The 19,456-nt window shown below is 38.2% G+C and overlaps 1 protein-coding gene across 2 annotated transcripts in view; it reads right to left on the bottom strand.

The window, feature by feature from the left end:
- Window positions 1-1,345: 1,345 nt before the first annotated feature.
- Window positions 1,346-19,456, bottom strand: part of nccrp1 (P1, F-box associated domain containing) — a 38,925-nt gene continuing 20,814 nt past the window's right edge. For both annotated transcript variants that reach the window (XM_035433126.1, XM_035433125.1), the window contains 4 exons: window positions 13,401-13,497; window positions 3,783-3,878; window positions 1,908-2,046; window positions 1,346-1,655 (listed from right to left, as the gene is read on the bottom strand). In XM_035433126.1, the coding sequence (XP_035289017.1) occupies window positions 1,506-1,655; window positions 1,908-2,046; window positions 3,783-3,878; window positions 13,401-13,497 (482 nt within the window). In that variant the 3' untranslated portion in view covers window positions 1,346-1,505. The remainder of the gene's footprint in view (window positions 1,656-1,907; window positions 2,047-3,782; window positions 3,879-13,400; window positions 13,498-19,456) is intronic.

The raw sequence follows: 19,456 nt of genomic DNA, 5'->3' as shown, positions 1-19,456 counted from the left end.
ATCATTTATTCATTTTTGACGCTTGTTTACCAAAAACTAACAAGAGCCTTACAGCTTAATCATTAATATTTGTACTCACAAACATCTCAATTGGTTTGACATTAACTCCTAAGATAAAACAGCTATTTACTGAAGTACATTTAAACATTAAAATAATAATTTTATCCCAACTCCTACCTTCATGTATTGCTAGCAAGCTAACCTGATATTAGCGGACTTATTGCTATAATTGTTTTATTCTCCATTAAACTGCAAGCATCTCACCCACTGAAATTTCCAGGCAAAGTAGTCATCCATGATTTCCAAAATTTAGCATCAACAATTGGTCAAAATATCTAAGAAAGATTAAGCTTGTCCAAAATTTGGCTGACAACTGGCAAATTTTCATATTTACTACATTTTTTTGTTTTTATGAGCAATGCTGACTGGTGCCTGAGACCTTTTAATGCAAATTGTCTGCAATCTCCTTAAAAAAAAGTGGTTATATATTTGATATATTTTTTGGAGGCTGGGCCAGCTAACAGTTCGCCCCTTCCAGCTTTTGCTAATCACAGACAATGGGGCATAAACTGCTGTGTGAATGTTTGTTTCCAACGCGATTAATGTTACCCCTGAAGCAGCCTATCCCACTGGGAAAGCAAATTTATCATAATAACATTAAACACAAATGCAGAACACAAAATCACCATGATGTTGATAAGTATTAAGTTGTTGTTAACCACTGTAGGTCATTGGTATAGATGGAATTTTTTTATGAATGACCTTTGTGAACAGCAACAACTGCAGTGGAACGGCACGTTTACCCATGGTAATTCAAAAGAAATCCAGGAAGACCTTATTTGGCTACAACTTTATGCCCATTGTAATAAGGGAATATGGCGCAGCTGTGTTTAATCATTTCTTTGTACATTTAGTCGCGCTGTTTCACAGACTTCTGCACAAAATGTGCCAAAAATGAATATTTCAATAAAACAAATCTCAGGGGCTGCTGGGTGGCTTATCCTGTGCAGACATTATTCAAGTGTGTAGATGGGCTCTATCGCCTTGTATTGAATCTAGCTCAACCTGTGCCCTGTGACCCTGCAAGGCAGTTGATAATTGGCAGAGTCACCGGTAAAGGAAGAAATCTCCTGAGAGATGTCTTTGTCTCGCTGTGCATCAGTGATCTCTGGTCAATTGGGCACCCAGTCTTGCATAATTGTGTGAGCTAAACTGGAGTGTGGAATAAAAAGAAACAGTAACTGACTTCATATTTCACAGGAATGCCATGCTTGTCTGTACTCTCACAAACTGACAGAGGGGTTTGCAGCAACACTAGAAATATACAAATTTGGAATTGAAAAACTGGAAGAAAACACAGTCATTCTGCTCTTTTACTTAAGTTTTTAAAATATAGTTCAATCAATAATCTCATACATGAACCAAAGACCTGATAGAAACAGTTATAATTTTACAGGGTATGTTTTCTTTGGTGAAGACCTGTATGTCAGCAGTCTCCATTGTGTTTAGTGTGGAGTGGACCTGGTGGCCCTGACCATGACTGCGCTGTCTGTAACTCGTGTGGCATGGAAATCAATCATGGACATGTTCTTCAGCTTGTGCTCAAAGTGAACGTGCCGTACCCCAGGACCATAGTTGGAGAACACATGGGACACCTGTGAATATGCACATACACACACACACACACACACACACAAACACAAACACATACATTTGTTACAATGGCAGTAGTGGAAGTTACCCCCTGGAATAAATAAATTCTCCCAGACTAATTTACGACACTCCCATAATGTTTCAGTAATGTGTTTTTTTCAGTACAGATGAAAATACACATAACAAGGTAGGTTATTAACTTACTGTAACTGAGATCTATGTAAAAAAAGACAATGAACACACACAGGCCTTACCTCTTTCCACGTGTGTGAGAAGTTGCTGGTGTCCTCTTCTGGGCTGAAAGTGTGCTCCTGAATCACAGTCTCCCCATTGGCTCCCAGCAGCCTCACATGCAGCTGATAGATGAACTGGTGTAACTGGCTCTCCTCATACCTGCAAAAGGAACACAGATGAGCTTCCCATCAGGGAAAGTGTGTTTATTTTTTATAAATGTGACAAAAGATTTACTACGGAATACTTGTGTACTGTCCTGGCCTTGGAATCTGTCTCGGATGATGAATTGAGGACTCAATTTTGAAAGGAACCACAAAAGAAATACATTTGTACTGTATGTGTGCATGCAAATATTTGCAAGGTATCAGACCAAAACAAAATGAAACACTGCAGTGCGTAACATTACATTTGCAGATCAATGGCACGAGCGCCCATCTGAATATTTTTCTGTCAAATTTAAGGTTCTTTTGAAGCGGGACATCCGCAATTTATATACAGTTCACTCGATACAGATGTAAATACCTGCAAATTAAAGCTGACAGTCTGCATTTTAAGCTCATATTCCTTGTTTCATTTAAAATCCAATGTGCTGGAGAACACAGTCAAAACAACAAAAATTGTGTTGCTGTCCAAGTACTTACAGACTGCACTGTACATATCTGTTTATATCTGTATGTATATATATATATATATATATATATAGTAAGCTTTATTTGAGGGCTTTTTTATTATAGTCGGTCCTTGAATAATATGCATCTAAAAGGGCCCTAGACATAGTAGATAATGTGTACATCACATAATCTACTATGACTAGGACCCTTTTCGAGACATTATTCAAGGTGTGACTGTAATGCAAAGCTCTCAAATAAAGCTGGCTTACTTTTGAATTTATTTATTTTTTTGGTAGTTTAGTCTATTTTAATAAGGCTACCACTGGGACACAGACTTGATGTAGTGCCTAGATTGGGCTGCTCTACAGCCAAAAGTAAGCGTTGATGTAATGTCCAAATGTAATGGCCAGCCAGTGACTGGGTAAGTTCTCATTTTGATTTAAACTAAAATGAGAGAGGTGAATTACCAAGATGGCGAAGCTGGCTGCTGAGGCAAGACCCAGCACAAGCAACAAAGCATTTCAGCCAATTCGGCAATAGGGAATGTTCTGGCATTGGTAAAACACTTATTAATTTAGCCCTCAAAAAATTTAAGGATGCTCCTTTGCTTTAAGTCATGACCTGAAATGTTTGACCTTTCACCTTATATTAATTCCAACCGATGGAGATGGATACATTTGAAATATTTCTGAAAAAATGCCAATGTCTCTGGTTCACTATTGGAAATAACATTTTCATGCATATAGAAATGCATACAGAAATGTGCATTTCATATGGTTAATATTGTGTTATCCTTTTAAAAACACAGTGCTATGGTCTCGGTCTCAAATTGTCTTGACCCCCCTTAGTCTCAGGCTTCACTTATAGTCAAATCACCACTGACCACTGGAATCAGGCTGGACTGAGCGGGTCTCCACAACATCCCTTGTAGATGCTGAGATTACATAATATTACTATTACAACATGCCGCTTTACATGAAAATTAAGTTAATGTTAGCAATTAAAAGTTAACCATTTTTCACCACACTGTATTTGTGTAATCCAAGAATAATAGCAAATTAGTCACTTTATCTGAAGCTAATTTTGCATGTGCAATTGTTATTTATGTATATACTAACTGCAAATAATGTGTGTGGGGGTTCAGCAACTAGACTATTAGAATGTGTTGTTGCCATAGAATAGTTCACCCAGAGGAATAAAAACCAATTGGAAGTGTGGTATGGTGGCACATCTCCATGTTACAGTATGTAGACAGAAGCGGAAATAAGGTGCAAGCAGGCTCACCAGTCCTGGACAGAGATATCAGGCTGGAAATTATCCAACAGCTCCTCCCAGAACCCCTCGCCTTTCAGATCGACCTTCTGCTCCAGGAAGAACCAGCTGAGGGAACACCAACAAACACCAAGCGCATCCCCTTAAAACCAATACATACACACACTAATCACCAACACGTGCCCTTATCACCCATACAGTACACTGAAAACAAACCCTAAAAACCACCACATACATGCACCATGGCATAAACTCATTAGCAACACACATGCTAAACAGATATCCTCAATTCATACCTTCAATATGCACTCATAGTCAATACATGCACTTGACAATGGGGCAGTCAGATTTATATTCAAATTCATACAATTGTTGAACAGGAAAAATCATTTCTTAATTAAGGTTAGAGTATTTTTATCATGTGTGCACTGAAGGTCAAACATCTGTGTTCTGGATGACGCTTTTTCACTGGTGCACAGAAACCAGATTTAGAATTTTAATAAAACAAATTAAGTTAAACTAGATTAAGAGTTTCAGAAGAAACCCTGACAGGGCCTTCACACAGTGAGCAACTTGGTTGATGGGTTGCTCAAGTTTACTAGGCTGAGGGAGGGGCAGGAGCTTACCGTTGTATCCTCATAGCGGTCTCGTGAAACTACATATTATTGAAGATAAATAATAGTGTCATCAAATATGTATACTTGCCATATAGCCACATATCATCTCTGTTTGTTTCTATAGTTGTCAGGATACTGATAAATATTTGTTATTGCCATCTCGTTAGCCATATATATCTATATCTCTCTCACTAGTTAGCTGCCTAGCCAGCGATCTCTCTATCTCCCTCACTAACTAGCTATCAAGCAAGTTGAAACTGCCGTCCAAGCGTCATTTTCAGACGCTGTACTCTTTTTTAAAAACATTTTGTATAACACCGGATGCAATTGTACCATAATGATAAGTTGTTTGTGCATTTTTCCCCGAAACTCTGATTTGCTGTTGACAAGTGATGCCTGCGAAAATTTAAACTGTGGGCAACATTTTTCGGGCAACTTTAGTTGCTTAGTTGCCCAGTTGCTCGTGTTGCTGGGTGTCACTCAGCTACATAGAGAAAGAATGGACTTCCAGCAACCTGGGTAACAAATTGCTTGCTGTGTGAATGCACAGTGAGTTTGCATGTGATTGCAGTTAACATAAGATAACGTAAGACAACGTAAGACAAGAACAGGCCTTTCAGCCCAACACTGCTCGTCTATTCCTACCACTAAACTGTACTTAATGCTTAGTTTACCTAATAGCTAGATAGTATCTAACACTGTATCAAGCCGGGCCTTGAATACATCCAGTGTTTCTACCTCCACTACATGACCAGGCAAGCTATTCCACACTATGACCGCTCTCTGCGTTAAAAAATCTTTTCCTAATGCCTGAAATTTACCCTTTGCCAGTTTCCATTTATGCCCCCTCATTCTGCTAACCGAACTCAACTTGAATAATTTCCTGTAGTTCACTTTGTTAATCCCTTTAATGAATTTAAAAGCCTCAATTAAATCTCCCCCAAGTCTCCATTTACTAAGCTTGAAAAGTCCAAGCATCTCAAGCCTTTCCTCAAAACACTTTTATACCTGGAATCAATCTGGTTGCCTGTCTTTGGACCTTTTCCAGCGCCTCTATATCTTTCTTGTAGTACGGTCCCCAGAACTGCACACAATACTGTAAGTGTGGTCTGACAAGGGTATTGTATAGGGTGAGTATGATCTCCTTAGATGTAAACTCAATACTCCAGGCTATGTATTCCAGCATCCTGTTGGCTGTTTTTTTTTACTGCTACAGCACATTGACCAGACCCTGCTAGGCTTTGATTAACTATTACTCCTCTTTTTCTACATGTGCACATTCTAATTTTGTATCACCCATAAAGTAATCCTACCCTATGTTTTTATTTCCCACATGTAGAACTTTACATTTAGTTATATTGAATTTCATTTGCCAGGTTTCTGCCCACTTCTGGATTCTGTTTAAATCTTCTTGGATTACTTTAGTGGATTCCAAACTGTTGGCTAAACCTCCCAGTTTTGTATCAAACTGTTGGCTATTGGCTAAACCTCCCATTTTTGTATCATCTGCAAATTTAACAGTTTTCATTGTATAATGTGATGTGTATTTATGCATTGTTGTGTGTGGTATGATAAAGTGCAAAATGGAAAAAAGCCCTGTTTCACATATAGTTGCAAAAAAAAAAAAGTTTGTGAACCTTTTGGAATTACCTGGATTTCTGCATTAATTACTCATTAAATGGTCTGATCTTCATTTAAGTCAGAGTAATATACAAACAAATTCCACTTTAAAGTAATAATCTCGAAGATTTTCATTAAAACAAATGTCTGTGAAGTCACTATCTATCGCCGAATTAGGTAACACAATGGTGATTAATAATTTATGATTAAAGAACTGGGTGTCTGTGGCGACATTCCCGGGAAAAAATCACAAGCGACGCATAGTTAGTGACGCGTTTTCCATCACCCATCAGTGGTTGGTCCGCTTGAGAGGGTAGGCGGAACTAACGCAACAGGCTCGCTCTTCAACTCACTTGTGTGTGAGTGGCGTACTGTTTTTTCTGGTGTCTGCATGTGTTACAATAACAGAGAAAGGGGGGGTGGGGGGAGTTATGGAACCCTAAAAAGTTTTTGTGTAACATGAGAGATCATATTATTTGTTGATGTAGATTTCGTATTACATTTAATTACACTGTAACTTTACTAAATTACATAGCTATTTGCACAGCTAACGCTAGCTACCGAACCATGTCAAGAAAGACAACATTAGTTTAGACAACGTTGCACACAGTATCCATCTCTCATATCAGGTAACGTTGCGTTAGCTAGCTAGCTAATGTAATTAACACAATCTAATGTCAGCTAACAATTAGAAAAAACGCTAGCTAATGCTACCGACCGGTACCGACCTCGCAAACCGTATCTCGAATGCAATGCTACCTTGTTGCAATGTTGCAATGTAGCTAACTAAAGGCCAGTTCAGATCAATGAATCGCAATGAGACTGGATGCAACTTGCAAAATTCCAAGGCGTCTGATTGTAAACGTTCTAAAACTGCACTTGGCGATTTGACAAGTTCGGTCTATTAAAACCTCAGGGCAGGCAACGGCTCTGCTACTAGCAGTTCACACCGCTGCAATTTTCTCTGCAACATTCTAAAACCGTTTCGCCTCGCTGCGAATCATTGATCTGAACTGGCCTTAACATTACCATTATTTACATTGCCATCGCGTTCATCAATATATTATAATGGTCGGAATAAAGCCGGGGTATGTGGAGCAGAGCCGGGTCTGATTTCTGAAGACGCCATGCAGGAGAAAACTAAATAAAAGAATACGGCAGTATGGATTAGCATTATTATTTTATTACGCTTCCTCATATGCTCCTTCAGCCTTTATGCCCTTTTTGATGAAATCTCTTTTGTTTTTGTTTTATTCTTCTTGTTCTGATTGCTAATTTAACACCCAGCTCAGCTTTATTCTCGAACAGTTTAGCTAGCAAAACCAGAAACACCAGGTGTAACAGTTGTTTCAAAAATACCACACAACAATCATTCACAAAAAAGACTGCTTATTGTGCACGAGATACATACTTGCACGAGCCACAGCGAATCCCGCGAATTCTTCTCTGCAGTGTAAAGATGTTCATACCGGGCAAAAGGTGGATAAAGAACGTTTGCAGAAATTGATCATCACTAATTCTACCCCAGGTTTGCTACGGCATTTTAACCCGGCTCGGCAGTGTAAAGACATCTTAAGTTAGCCTAATGTTAGACAACGAATGAGTATGTACATAACGTTACTTTTATAACAACCGTTTTTTATTCAGTAAATAGTAAGTGTTATAGTTGGCGTGCCAACTGACTGACGTCACACAGGCGACACTGGTTGGATCCGGTTGGATCTATGGGAAGTGAGGTCCAAAAACACACCTGCAATTACCGCTTCTCGCCATTGGTACCACCAAAGAGAACGAAACGGAAATCTTTGAGATTGTAACTTTAACTAATAACACACAATCAATTGCACTTTTCATATCTTTATTGAACACATTGTCTAAACATTTTAAACATTGTCTGTCACAATTTAGGCCGGTATGTGAACCCTTGCATCTAGTAACTGGGATTGGATTGGATTGTAAAACGAAAATCTCTGCACTTTACAAATAAAAAATAGAAATTAAAAATGATGTAATGCTGTCCGTTGGCAATCTCCTTGTCTCCACTGGCAATCAACTGATGTTCTTTGACCGATTGCCAGTGATCCTAAGCAATCTTGAGTGTTCAGTTGCTTCAAAATTAAGTCAAAATATGAGTTTAAAGTCAAGTCAAGATTTTGTATCACAAAATGAGTTTTTACTCTACATTTAGTTAAAGATTAATTATTTAATATTTTAATTAAATATTTTAATTATTTATATTGATTTGCAGAAATTTTCAGTTGCCCTGTTATTACTACATTTTTCTGTTTTAATTGCCTACTATAATAGCCTATATGCAATAAAAACAATGCTTAACACAATGCGGTATCTAATAATATGCATAATTAAGGCTGGGCATTTGTCACGGAAAATAACATATTGAGTCAAAAAGCAGTTGCAATATAGTTAAAAATCACTGAAAACAGTGTGAGTGTTTAAAAAAAAATCATTCATTAAATTAATAGATCTTATGCATGAAATGACTGAAATAAATCAATTAAGCGGGATGTTGCCACTATAGGAACAAATGTACCAGTATGCATTAATAGACCGTCTAAATATCTTGGCATATCTATGAGGCACTGGCAATCTATGTCTTTACTTAGTTTCTCCAAATTTGTGCACCTTTTACCTGTATTTGCAATTCTAAAATGTGACAGGGATGTTTCTGGGCATGGCACTCTTTTCTGTGTGGGGATGGGTGGGAGTGGCTATAGAGCCTGCGGTTTGGGATCAGACTCCACAAGTGTTTGTTGTTTGTGAGCTGCAGCAATGACAATGCTAAAAAGCCTAGATACAATCAAGCAAAAAGACAAGCTGGCAGAGCTTGTTCAATAACTAGAGTGAACCTTGAAATAGATTTTCCTTGTTGCTGTCAGCTGCAGTTCGCCAAGAGGATGAAAAGCGATGCAGAGTTAGTCCGTTTTCTGTTGGATCTGTAAGTAACGTTAGTAACTTGCGTAGTTAGCGTTAGTAACTTTTTGCTAGCTAGTTATGTTAGGCAGCTAGATGGCCAAGGTTGGGTATCAAATTCTGTTCTCCCATCAGGATATCTAACCCCTATGGGAACTGCTGCTGCTATTTATAGATTCAACTTGGCTAGCTCAGTAATTTGTCCTCATCCTGGTTCACTGATAATAAAACACATCATAACTTCCTAGGCATTGGTAGTTCACCTGTAATTATTTCAATCATTTATTTCTTACTCTATACCTCAGGAACATATGTAATATTATATTACATTTTATTTTGTAACGACATTATCCAAAGCAATGCATAATTAACTGCATACCAAAGGACGCTGGAACAGCTACAGAACACAGGTTAGATAAGGCAGCTACAATTTGCATTAAGTACCAGGTATCCATAGCCATGAACATATACATATTATCTGGTATTTGAGAAAATAAAGAAAAAAAAATTTCAATAGGATATGGATAACTTCATGAAAAAGTCATTCACTTTATAAGTGTATTAGCTAGCAATAATGTACCTGCGGCCTGCTAATGGTACTTATTCCACACACAATTTCGTGTTTACATCCCAGTTCTAAGTAAATGTCCAGAATAGCTAAATACCGAATGAGGAAAAACACAAAAAAAATGGAGTCACTAACATATAATGTTCTCACATGTTAAGGGGTGCACTCAGTGTAAAGATTGTTATACCACAACCTAATTGCCGTTACCATCTATTTGGAATCATTCATTTTGCTAAAAATGCTATTTTCAATATCTCAGACCACCTCACCTTGTCGCTTTACATTTTGCTTGTGGCACACAAGGGTGCATCCTCAACAGAGGTGTGGTTTGAGGACAGAGGAGGTGGCTTTCCTGACTACAAACACAGAGTCCTCAAGGGCCACAAAAAACCTACATGGTATACCTTAAGGGATGTGAAACACGCATTAGGCCGACTAAAATAATGAAACAGGGTTGGGCTACCATTTAATTTTGTTAAAGTTTGTTTTGGTACAACCTGTTGTACATTGCAAGGTTTCAGTCTTTGAGGCATTTTGTCACAGACTCATTGCCTAATGGGGGAAGGAGAGCTCAGCAACAACTCACTGTTCACAGGGGCCGTCAAATATTTCATTAAAACAGCTGACAAGACTGGAATTTTGATCCCAGTACATTCTAGAATCTACATTGTCCCACTTTGTTTCTCACAGCATTAAGGATGACAATTCCCATTCAAACCAGCCGAGAAGTCACAGAAAGTTTGCACTGCAAACTGAGGAAATAATGGAACTGGTTGAAAAATAATAATAAATATATGGAGAAAGTAATGGAACTGCCAAAAATGGCAATAATTACGGTATGCCCCACCCTCCCCGGCGTGAATGAGCACTCGAATAGAATGCTCAATATCAATATCCAACTGGGTACTCGAGATATGCTCCAAGATATGAAAATGAAGCACGGCGATGCCCCAGTCTTCTTCAGCAATCCACTGCTCCTCACTGCCTCTTTTCAGGGCTGGTACCATGACTGTCCTCTGTTCAGGTAAAGTTTATATAATTTATTTCGATGTTCAGGTGATAAACAGATACGTTCTTTAAAATTAAGAGCAAACAACACCATGCTGCTTAGTAAAGTAACAATAATGACTGCAAATCTTGAATATATAAAGTAATCAACTAGTAATCAAGTAGTCTACTACTAGCTAGCATGCTAATGTGTGGTAATTTTAGCTAGGTAGCTGAGGTGATTTTAGTGAGCTTGCTAATGTGAGGTCAGCGATAACTGTGCGTTGCAATTCGGGGCGATATGCAAAGTTACCGGTTGTATGGGATCCAGCATGGGACTGTATGGGAACCAGTGAGAAGTTGGTTGTCAGGTGTTTACATACTTTTCGGTCACGTAGTGTCAGAAAATTCAATTGTGTTTAGCTTCTCTCTTGCTCGGGTACATGGGTGGCGTAAACCTCTGAGACTACTATGATTTCAAGTACCGCAACATGAAGTGGTACCAGCAGTAGTACCACCATATGCAGGAGGCCGCATTGGCTAATGCCTACATCTTGTTCAAGGAGAGTGGGAACACCTTGCAAGCCCCAGTGGCTCATGCAGTGCCACAATTTGACACAAGCACCCTTATCAGCTGTGGGGATGGAGGCAGCCTTGGCAGACGCATCTTGGAGGTCCATTAAAAACAGGACTGAACGGTGCGCTCCACAAGGAAGCAAACACCAGATGGGAAGTTGAAGAGGAAACTGTCAACTTTCCACTGCAAAACGTGTCTGGACAAGCCCTGTCTGTGCCCAACTAAAATCTTTAGCTTGTTGCTGTTATTACCTTTTAACTGTTCAATGTTTTTTTTTACTCAATCAGTTCTTGTTCTCTATACCAGTCATTCACACCCAGGCTTGTTATTGCTGTTCACTGTTTTTCTACTCAATCAGGTCCTGTTCTATGTCCCAGTTATTCACACCTATTTTGAATCAGCTGGCCAGTAATATTACTAGAAGTAATTTTAGTGTCTCCTGTTGCAAGTCATTCAAAGAAATTATACTCTTACGCAGAAAGTTAGAAACCATAAGAAGTGTTCAAAAATAGGTTTTATCAAAGGGTGTGTTCCAACCACTTATTTTCTTACCTGTTTGCTTCCTTTCCTTGCCTCCTTTCCTAGTATGGAAGGTGAAATGGGTCAAAAATGCGTGGAATTTACATTTGTAATCTCGAGTTGTTAATGTGGGTGCATTCCAATCGCTTATTTTATTCGTCCTTTGTTCCCGAGGCCCTTGACTGACTCAGAAATTGATCGAGGTGCGCCATCTTTAAGGAAAATGCAACCCGTTAAATGCTCCTTCAAGAAGTGAGAAGCTAGGAGGCTCACCAAATAATTCTTCAGCAAGAAAACACAAGTGCATCCTCTGTGGAAATATTTTTTCGGAATGCCTGACATAAATATCAACCTGTGGATCCACCTTTCCCCAACTGATGCTTGAAAGAGCTAGGAATTTCCAAATTCCTTACACGTTTCTTCAATTTCCTCTGTCTGCATGACCTTGGCTTGCCTCCTTTCCTTGCGTACTCAGATAGGTGGAGCTAGCAGCAAGGAAAGGAGACAAGGAGATAAGATAAGCAAATGGAATGAGCCCACATTGACAAAACGTGATTCCAGATGTCAATTTCATGTATTTTTGACACATTTGGCTTTGCATACCAGGAAATGATGCAAGGAGGTGAAAAAATAAGTGGTTGGAAAGCATCAAGAGTCTGCAGTCAGAAACTGATGACAATATTGGCTGGGCACTCTGCAACTCATGTTGCAACTTCAAGGGAGTGAATACTTATTAATTCATTTTCAGGTTTGTATTTTTAATATAATTATGATACTTAATTTCATCTGAACATTCTAGAGTTACTTATATAGGAGTAGAAATTTTTATTTAATTTCATTTAATTTCGCTAAACATCAAAACAAGAAATAATCAAATTTCTTGTTTTGATGTTTGATGAGGGTGAAATCTTTAAAGGAGTACCATGGTGATTTTCACACTTTCTCGGTTTTATGTGCTATTTGCACAAGAGGCATTGAAGAAACACAGTAAGCAAAGTATTAAATATGTCCGTTCTGTATTTTTGGAGAAATATGCGTTTTAAATTCATCGTCCTATTTTCAACCGGTTGAGAAAGTTGTCATTTTTCTACGTCACGAATACAGTAACCACTCCCATTTCCACGCCCCGTAAAGAAATCTTACAGGACACACCGTCCTGCTGTTCAGACAATGCAAATATTTGACTAACGTTAGGTTCACTTAAATTAGAGTGCCTTTAGATTGTTTCTGGTTATATTCATTTAGCTAGCTAGCTAACGTTAGCTAGCTAGGAGGTTTGCTTTCATAAGGCAATGTTATCGATAACGTTAGCTTACTAGTTTGCTTTTATGAGGACGTTATAGTTGTGCTTTTATCTTAACTTGGCTAGCTAGATAGCAAAAATTATAATTGGATATAAGTCAACGTCCTTACCTTAGCTATCTATCGATACTTGATATACTACTAAGCTAGCTAGCTTGTGAAAATTCAGTCTCCCAAAGAGAGCGTATCATGGGGGAAGCTATAGTAACGGGGCACGGTCTGTCAATCATAGCTAACTGACAGTTCTCATTACCACGCCCAGACGGTTCGGGTGAATTTTTATAGTGGGAAATTTAGGCTTAGAAAAATACGTTTTAAAGTACATTGAAATGACTGAAGAATAAAAAAATTATGCACATTTGTTTTGTTGTTGCCTGAAGACAACTGGGAAGTGTCACGTTCAACCACCATGGTACTCCTTTAAGGCAATGAACAAACAATAAGAATGTACTATGGCATATCCATGCCCATCTGTAGTCTTGGACATTTTTCACAGTACTCTCCCTCACCTGAACTGAGGCATATGACAGATAACGGCACCAGGAGGGATCCCACTAGTGTCATACGGGAGGACCTCTCTTCTGATCTTCCAGCTGGTGAAGTCACCTGCGCAGCAAAACAAGAAAACTGCATTAATTAACTCATTACAATCAACTTAAAACCCAGGGCTTTTGTAGGAATCTCCCTGGTCTTAGACTCCATTATCTCCAAAACTATACACAGTACAGACATAGTTCAAAGCTTCAAATGAAGAGCACCTTTGATACTCCTACAGGAGTCTCACACAGTAAACATATAGTACATAATTATTCAGAAAAACAACACAGAAATTCAAAAATCGTTTTTTTTTTTCTTTTCTTCTTCTTAATTCAGCAGTGAATATATGTACTTCTGATACTGGACAAAACCAGATTTCTTTTGCCAATTGCACCCTAGGATGTCTACAAGAACAGGAAAAAAGTTTGGAGTTGATTGAACAAAGCAGTATAATTTGACTTATTTAACCAAAGGTGGGTCCACTGTCACCAAAACCTTTCCAAATGGCACCAAACCTCTCCACATTGTGAATATCTTTTTTCCAGCCATTTCCGCTACAAGAAGCTTCAAGAGTGGCACCGTCAAGAACCTCTTTTTGGAAAAGCAATTTATTTTAGTCAAAATGTGTCCTTTTGGTGAGCATCTGTGCACAAAACCTTTTCATAATTGTTGCTTATCAAACATTAACTCCGTGTTCACACATTCTTGAATAAAAATAACGGCATCACACAGTGTATCTGTAATGTAACATGCATATAAATGCAATTTAGGAATTTAATACAACTAATTCAGTCAATTCATTCAAAAATATAGTCAATTCATGTTACTTTGACCTTGTAACCTCCTATTGGTTGTTTGTGGTCTCATGACAAGTTTAGAGGTCAGAACAGAAGTGCCCATTTTTTCAGAGTTGTCAGAGCAGAAACTGTGATTAGTTTTCTCTCTTGTAATCTTCTTCCATGTGTTCGCGTTAAACCTATGAGAAGCTTTGTAGTTATATTATGCATAATTATCATGAGAGATGTTTCATGCTTATGTTCTGTAATTTCACCTTATATTTGAATTGCTATTTAGACCATCAGTTTGGCCTTGTTACAAAGCAAATGATACTGTCATTAGAATTTCTGGACATAACTTGCAGTATGTCTCATATTGTATCATTTATTTACATCGGTTAAATACCTGCACTTGAAAGGATTTGCTTATGTACCGATATTGAATTTATTTCCGTTACACTTTGTCATTTCAGTTTCAAATGGTGTGTGTGCTCTGCGATAGATTGGCGGCCTGTCCAGAGTATATTCCTGCCCAATGCATGCTGGGATAGGCTCCAGCACCCCCCGCAACCCTGCCCAGGATAAGTGGATATAGATAATGGATGGATTTCAGTTTCACACATAAGAGGAATATAGTGCTGCAAATGTATACATGTTGAACAGGACATTACATTACAGGCATTTAGCAGACACTCTTATCCACAGCGACTTACACAACAGTTTACATTGTATCCATTTATACAGCTGGATATATACTGAAGCAATTCAGGTTAAGTAAATGGTAAATGGTAAATGGACTGCATTTATATAGCGCTTTTATCCAAAGCGCTTTACAATTGATGCCTCTCATTCGCCAGAGCAGTTAGGGGTTAGGTGTCTTGCTCAAGGACACTTCAACACGCCCAGGGCGGGGTTTGAACCGGCAACCCTCCGACTGCCAGACAATCAGTCTTACCTCCTGAGCTATGTCGCCCCTTGCTCAAGGGTACAATGGCAGTGTCCTTCCCAGGAATTGAACCTATAACCTTTCAGTTACAAGCCCTGTTCCTTACCCACTGTGCTACACAGCACACATACAAGTAAACAACACAAACTTTGCTTATTCGCCTGGGTCATCATTCAAGCTTGCATTGTCTTCATTCACACTTGTCTTCATTCTTTTGGAGTGTACAGCTATCTGTCTATGCAGGCAGAGTTTCGCATGTAGGACACAGAATAGTTTCAAATGTGTATATTTGCCATATACTGTATGTGTCCAGCTGTATAAATGGATGTAAATGCTATGTAATATTTGGGCACGTTGCTCTGCATAAGATTGTCTGCTAAATGCCTGTAATTTAGTTCACCACTAACTGCAAACCATTGCCCAACTTCAAGATCTACAACAACCACATCAAATGATGAAGCCATCATATAGTTGGCCTACATCAGTGGATTAAAGACAAATCTTTTTTAAACATAAAGCTTTTTGTAAGAATCCCCCATCTTAAATGAACCCCATTATCTCCTAAATTAAATATAGTACAGACATGGTTCACAGCTTAAAATAAAGAGCACATTTGTACCAAAATGAACTCCAGATCCTATGGGAGCCTCACTCTTTCAACATAGCTGTAGCACTAGGGCTTACTATGTATAATTTTAACATGCAGACTGATATTTGCAGTGCTGCTGCTTTCCCTGAATGCATGAGCAACCAATGACCGTGAGTGATCACACCCTGCTCGTGTTGATTGACAGGAGGGCTTACCATTTTGAAAAGTGTCATTATGAAATGAAAAAGGGAGTTTGGAAATAAAAACACCATTACGGAAATATGCTATTCGTAAAAGTGTCATTATCAAATAAAAAAATCCATTCAGAAATACAGCATAAAATAATTAAATAGCCATGAGGTGGGAATTATTTAATTATTAATTTATTAAGTATTTATTTAATTATTAATTTATTTAATTCTTTATTTAACTTTGGCACATTTAGTCCTCCATAGTAATCGCTATTGAGCTATATAATAGAAACTAGTTAGCAAGCAAGTGAACTAGTGACCATTTTTGGGTGCTTTGAACTAATCCAACAAATAGATACAATGTGCTATAGGCTATTAACATAATACTTGCAAGCTGGCTACCTGCAACACCATTTCAAGTCCAAAGTTGTGGTGTTGTTCTGTCCTTAAAATACCACACTCACCTGCTAGTAAGGAATATCACAAAATCACAATCAACATTCACGTTCATGTAACATTCACAGAGGGTATGAAATAATATTTAATAAATGCATATTGCCTCAGACCATCCTAGGTTTTGCAAATACACATTAGAGCCCGACCGATGCCAGATTTTTGGGTCCGATGCCGATCCCGATTTTGGAGAGTCCTAGCCCACCGATTACCGATGTTTTGACCGATATTTTGTCAAAAAGTGCAACATTTTCAAATCAATTTGAAAAAAAAACTTATTTTATTAGTTTCTATATTTAAGAACATTTAACTTAAGCAAACAAATAAAAATAAACACACAAAGAACTTTTTAGATAAAAGTAAAAGATGATATTAAATTAAATATATATATTAATACTATCTTTAAGTGTGTGAAATCAAAATAACTCCACACCTTGCTTTTACTCCTTTCTTTTCCAGCCATCTTTCTAGTTTCAAACAGGTATTTTTATGAATATTATTATTATTATTGTTGTTGTTGTTATTAATTTGTTATTATTTCTTAGTATCTATTCTCAGTACGTTAATTATATTTTCTTATTTTATTCCTACTACATGATCTCAAAGAGTAAGACTACCTAGCGCGCTTCCCTGTCCATAAGAATTTGGTGGTGAAAATAACTACAATGCACTCTGATGTGTGACTAGATGACACACTCGCTCGCAATAATGCATTAGCTATTGACACAGCCTCATTATTTCTTATTATATATTCTCAGTTAAATGTTAAAAAGTTAAATGAATTATATTTTCTTATTTTATTTCTACTACATAATCTCAAAGAGTAAGACAGTATCTAGCGGAGCTAAAGAGTGAATCAAGTGTAACGTTAGATGAAATTAAATTGACTGGATGAAATACGTGAAAAAAACTACAATGCGCTTTCGTGCAGGTCTCCAAAAGCAATCCTTCTCTCATGTTATCACAACAAAGCTAGATAACATGGCTTAAAATGATCCATGTTATAAGTGTTTTATCTGTGTTTTTATCTCTGTCTGGTTAGCTTGCTACGATGGCGCGTGACTAGATGACACACTCGCTTGCAATAACGCGTTGGTTATTGACACAGCATCATACAGTAGCTAATATCATTATCTCAGATAAAAAAACAAATGTGTGATGCATTCAATCACCACTTTATTTTGGCTGGTTATTTATTTGAGAATACAGCGATGTCCTCTGGAAATGTAGATCCTACGCTGCTTATGTGCTCACTGCCACTTCATAAAGGCTTGCTAGCCAGCTAGCTTGCTAAAGTGAACCAAATATGTTAGCTAGCTCGCTGGCTTGATAATGAGGATTGATAAACATAGTGGTCGTATAAACGCATTTAATGAAGAACTTTCACTAAATATACATACCTTTATTGCAGCAATCGAATCTGTGCAAACAAGTCTTGCAGTGGAGAATACTGGATGAGGCACGAGTGACAAATGTCTTATTAGAGAAGTAGCGCGTCAGCTGCTGCAGTTCACACTTGTACTTACTCCCTCTACTGGATAATTCTAGTAAATAGCAATTACAACGTTCGAACAGACAAGGACAGATAAATAATCATTGTTTTTTGTTTATTATACTTATTAAAAAATCGGGACACATCGGCGGCATAGCTGCCGATCCCGAAGTCGTCAAAAAAGTCAAATAATGGCTGATATATTGGTCGGGCTCTAATACACATGCCCGCCCAAGCCATGTTTTACTTTAATGCTAACGTTACACTTCTCAAATCAGCCTTGTTGCTGATTTGAACTTGAAAAATATACAACGTGCTGTTGGCTTTTACCTTCTAGGTAGTTAGCTATCTACTACCTAGAACACAATCACGATTTCACATCTACAGTTGTTTTTCTTCAAAATTATCATACTCATCTGCTGTCGCTAGTCATTTAAGATTAATAGCGCCACTGCAGTATACAACACCACCACTCGCGCACGTTTCAACAATTGATTAATAATGCCACCTACTGCACGACATCACTTTTGCGCATTTGAGCAATGGGGACTCAGAAAGTCAGCCAGCCCCTCAGTAAGAAATATTCACTGCTCTTGGCTGGCCCTCAGGGTCTAGCACAACGCCGTCAGGTGTTTCCTCCCACTGGCATAGCCCACAGGTAGCCTAATACCACTGGCCTGTAGTGTAAGAAAAATAGGCACTAAAGCTGTAAGATTTATGGAAAATCACAAGGCATTAAGCTTAGATGTGCAGGGCCAAGTGAACATATTGTGGCAACGTTATTCCCCACGAGAAATTGAGAAAAACGTTAAGATTTCCAGGTGTAGTGTTCAATACACACTCATAAAGGTCCAGCAGCTGGCCAGAAATGTTAACAGAAGAACAGGAAGATCAAGAGGCAGTTGACAAATATCTTGTGGTGTCTTGCAAAAGAAGCTGTTGTAAAATTGCACCACAACTACAGGAAGGAACTCAATGCAGCTAGAGAGAAACTAGTTCCCCTGACTACAGTGAAATAGCGACTGTGAACTGCTAAGTTTTATGACTGGCACATACAGAAGCTGAATAAACTTACCGTGCATAATCACAATAATAAAATAGCCTACATAGAACCTAGAAAATGACTGAAATACTAATACAAATAAAATTATATAACACAGTAACACAACTAATGTCCTAGTAACATACATGAACATCTAATTTAAACAGTTTAGACTTGCAAGTCCTGAAGAGGATCCAAGCAGCGTTCGTATGCTGCTGCTGCTTCTATCGAGCCAGAGCTCTCCAGCCCAGAGTGACGGTCGCCATCACTGTCACTTCTGTCACTCTCCAGTTCCCTCAAAGTCTTCCTCTTATGCTTGCTTGGCTTTTGCAATCATACGCCGATGAACAAAGCCCTTATAAACAATGTATGGTACATGTGCAGAGCTGTACCTTGTGCATTCTGCAAAAGCATCCTGCAAGTTGATGGTTACGCAACATAATATCCCAGCGGTTATTTCAGCAAGAAGGAAGGCGTTAACTAATTATGAAACCTGTGAAAACCTGTCAGGTGACTGCTACATAGAACAGGGTTTCCAC

The sequence above is a fragment of the Anguilla anguilla genome, chromosome 9 (genome assembly GCF_013347855.1).
Source record: "Anguilla anguilla isolate fAngAng1 chromosome 9, fAngAng1.pri, whole genome shotgun sequence".
In the NCBI taxonomy this organism is placed as follows: domain Eukaryota; kingdom Metazoa; phylum Chordata; class Actinopteri; order Anguilliformes; family Anguillidae; genus Anguilla; species Anguilla anguilla.
The sequence above is the reverse complement of the archived record's forward strand: the minus strand, read 5'-3'. Positions and strand labels throughout refer to the sequence as shown.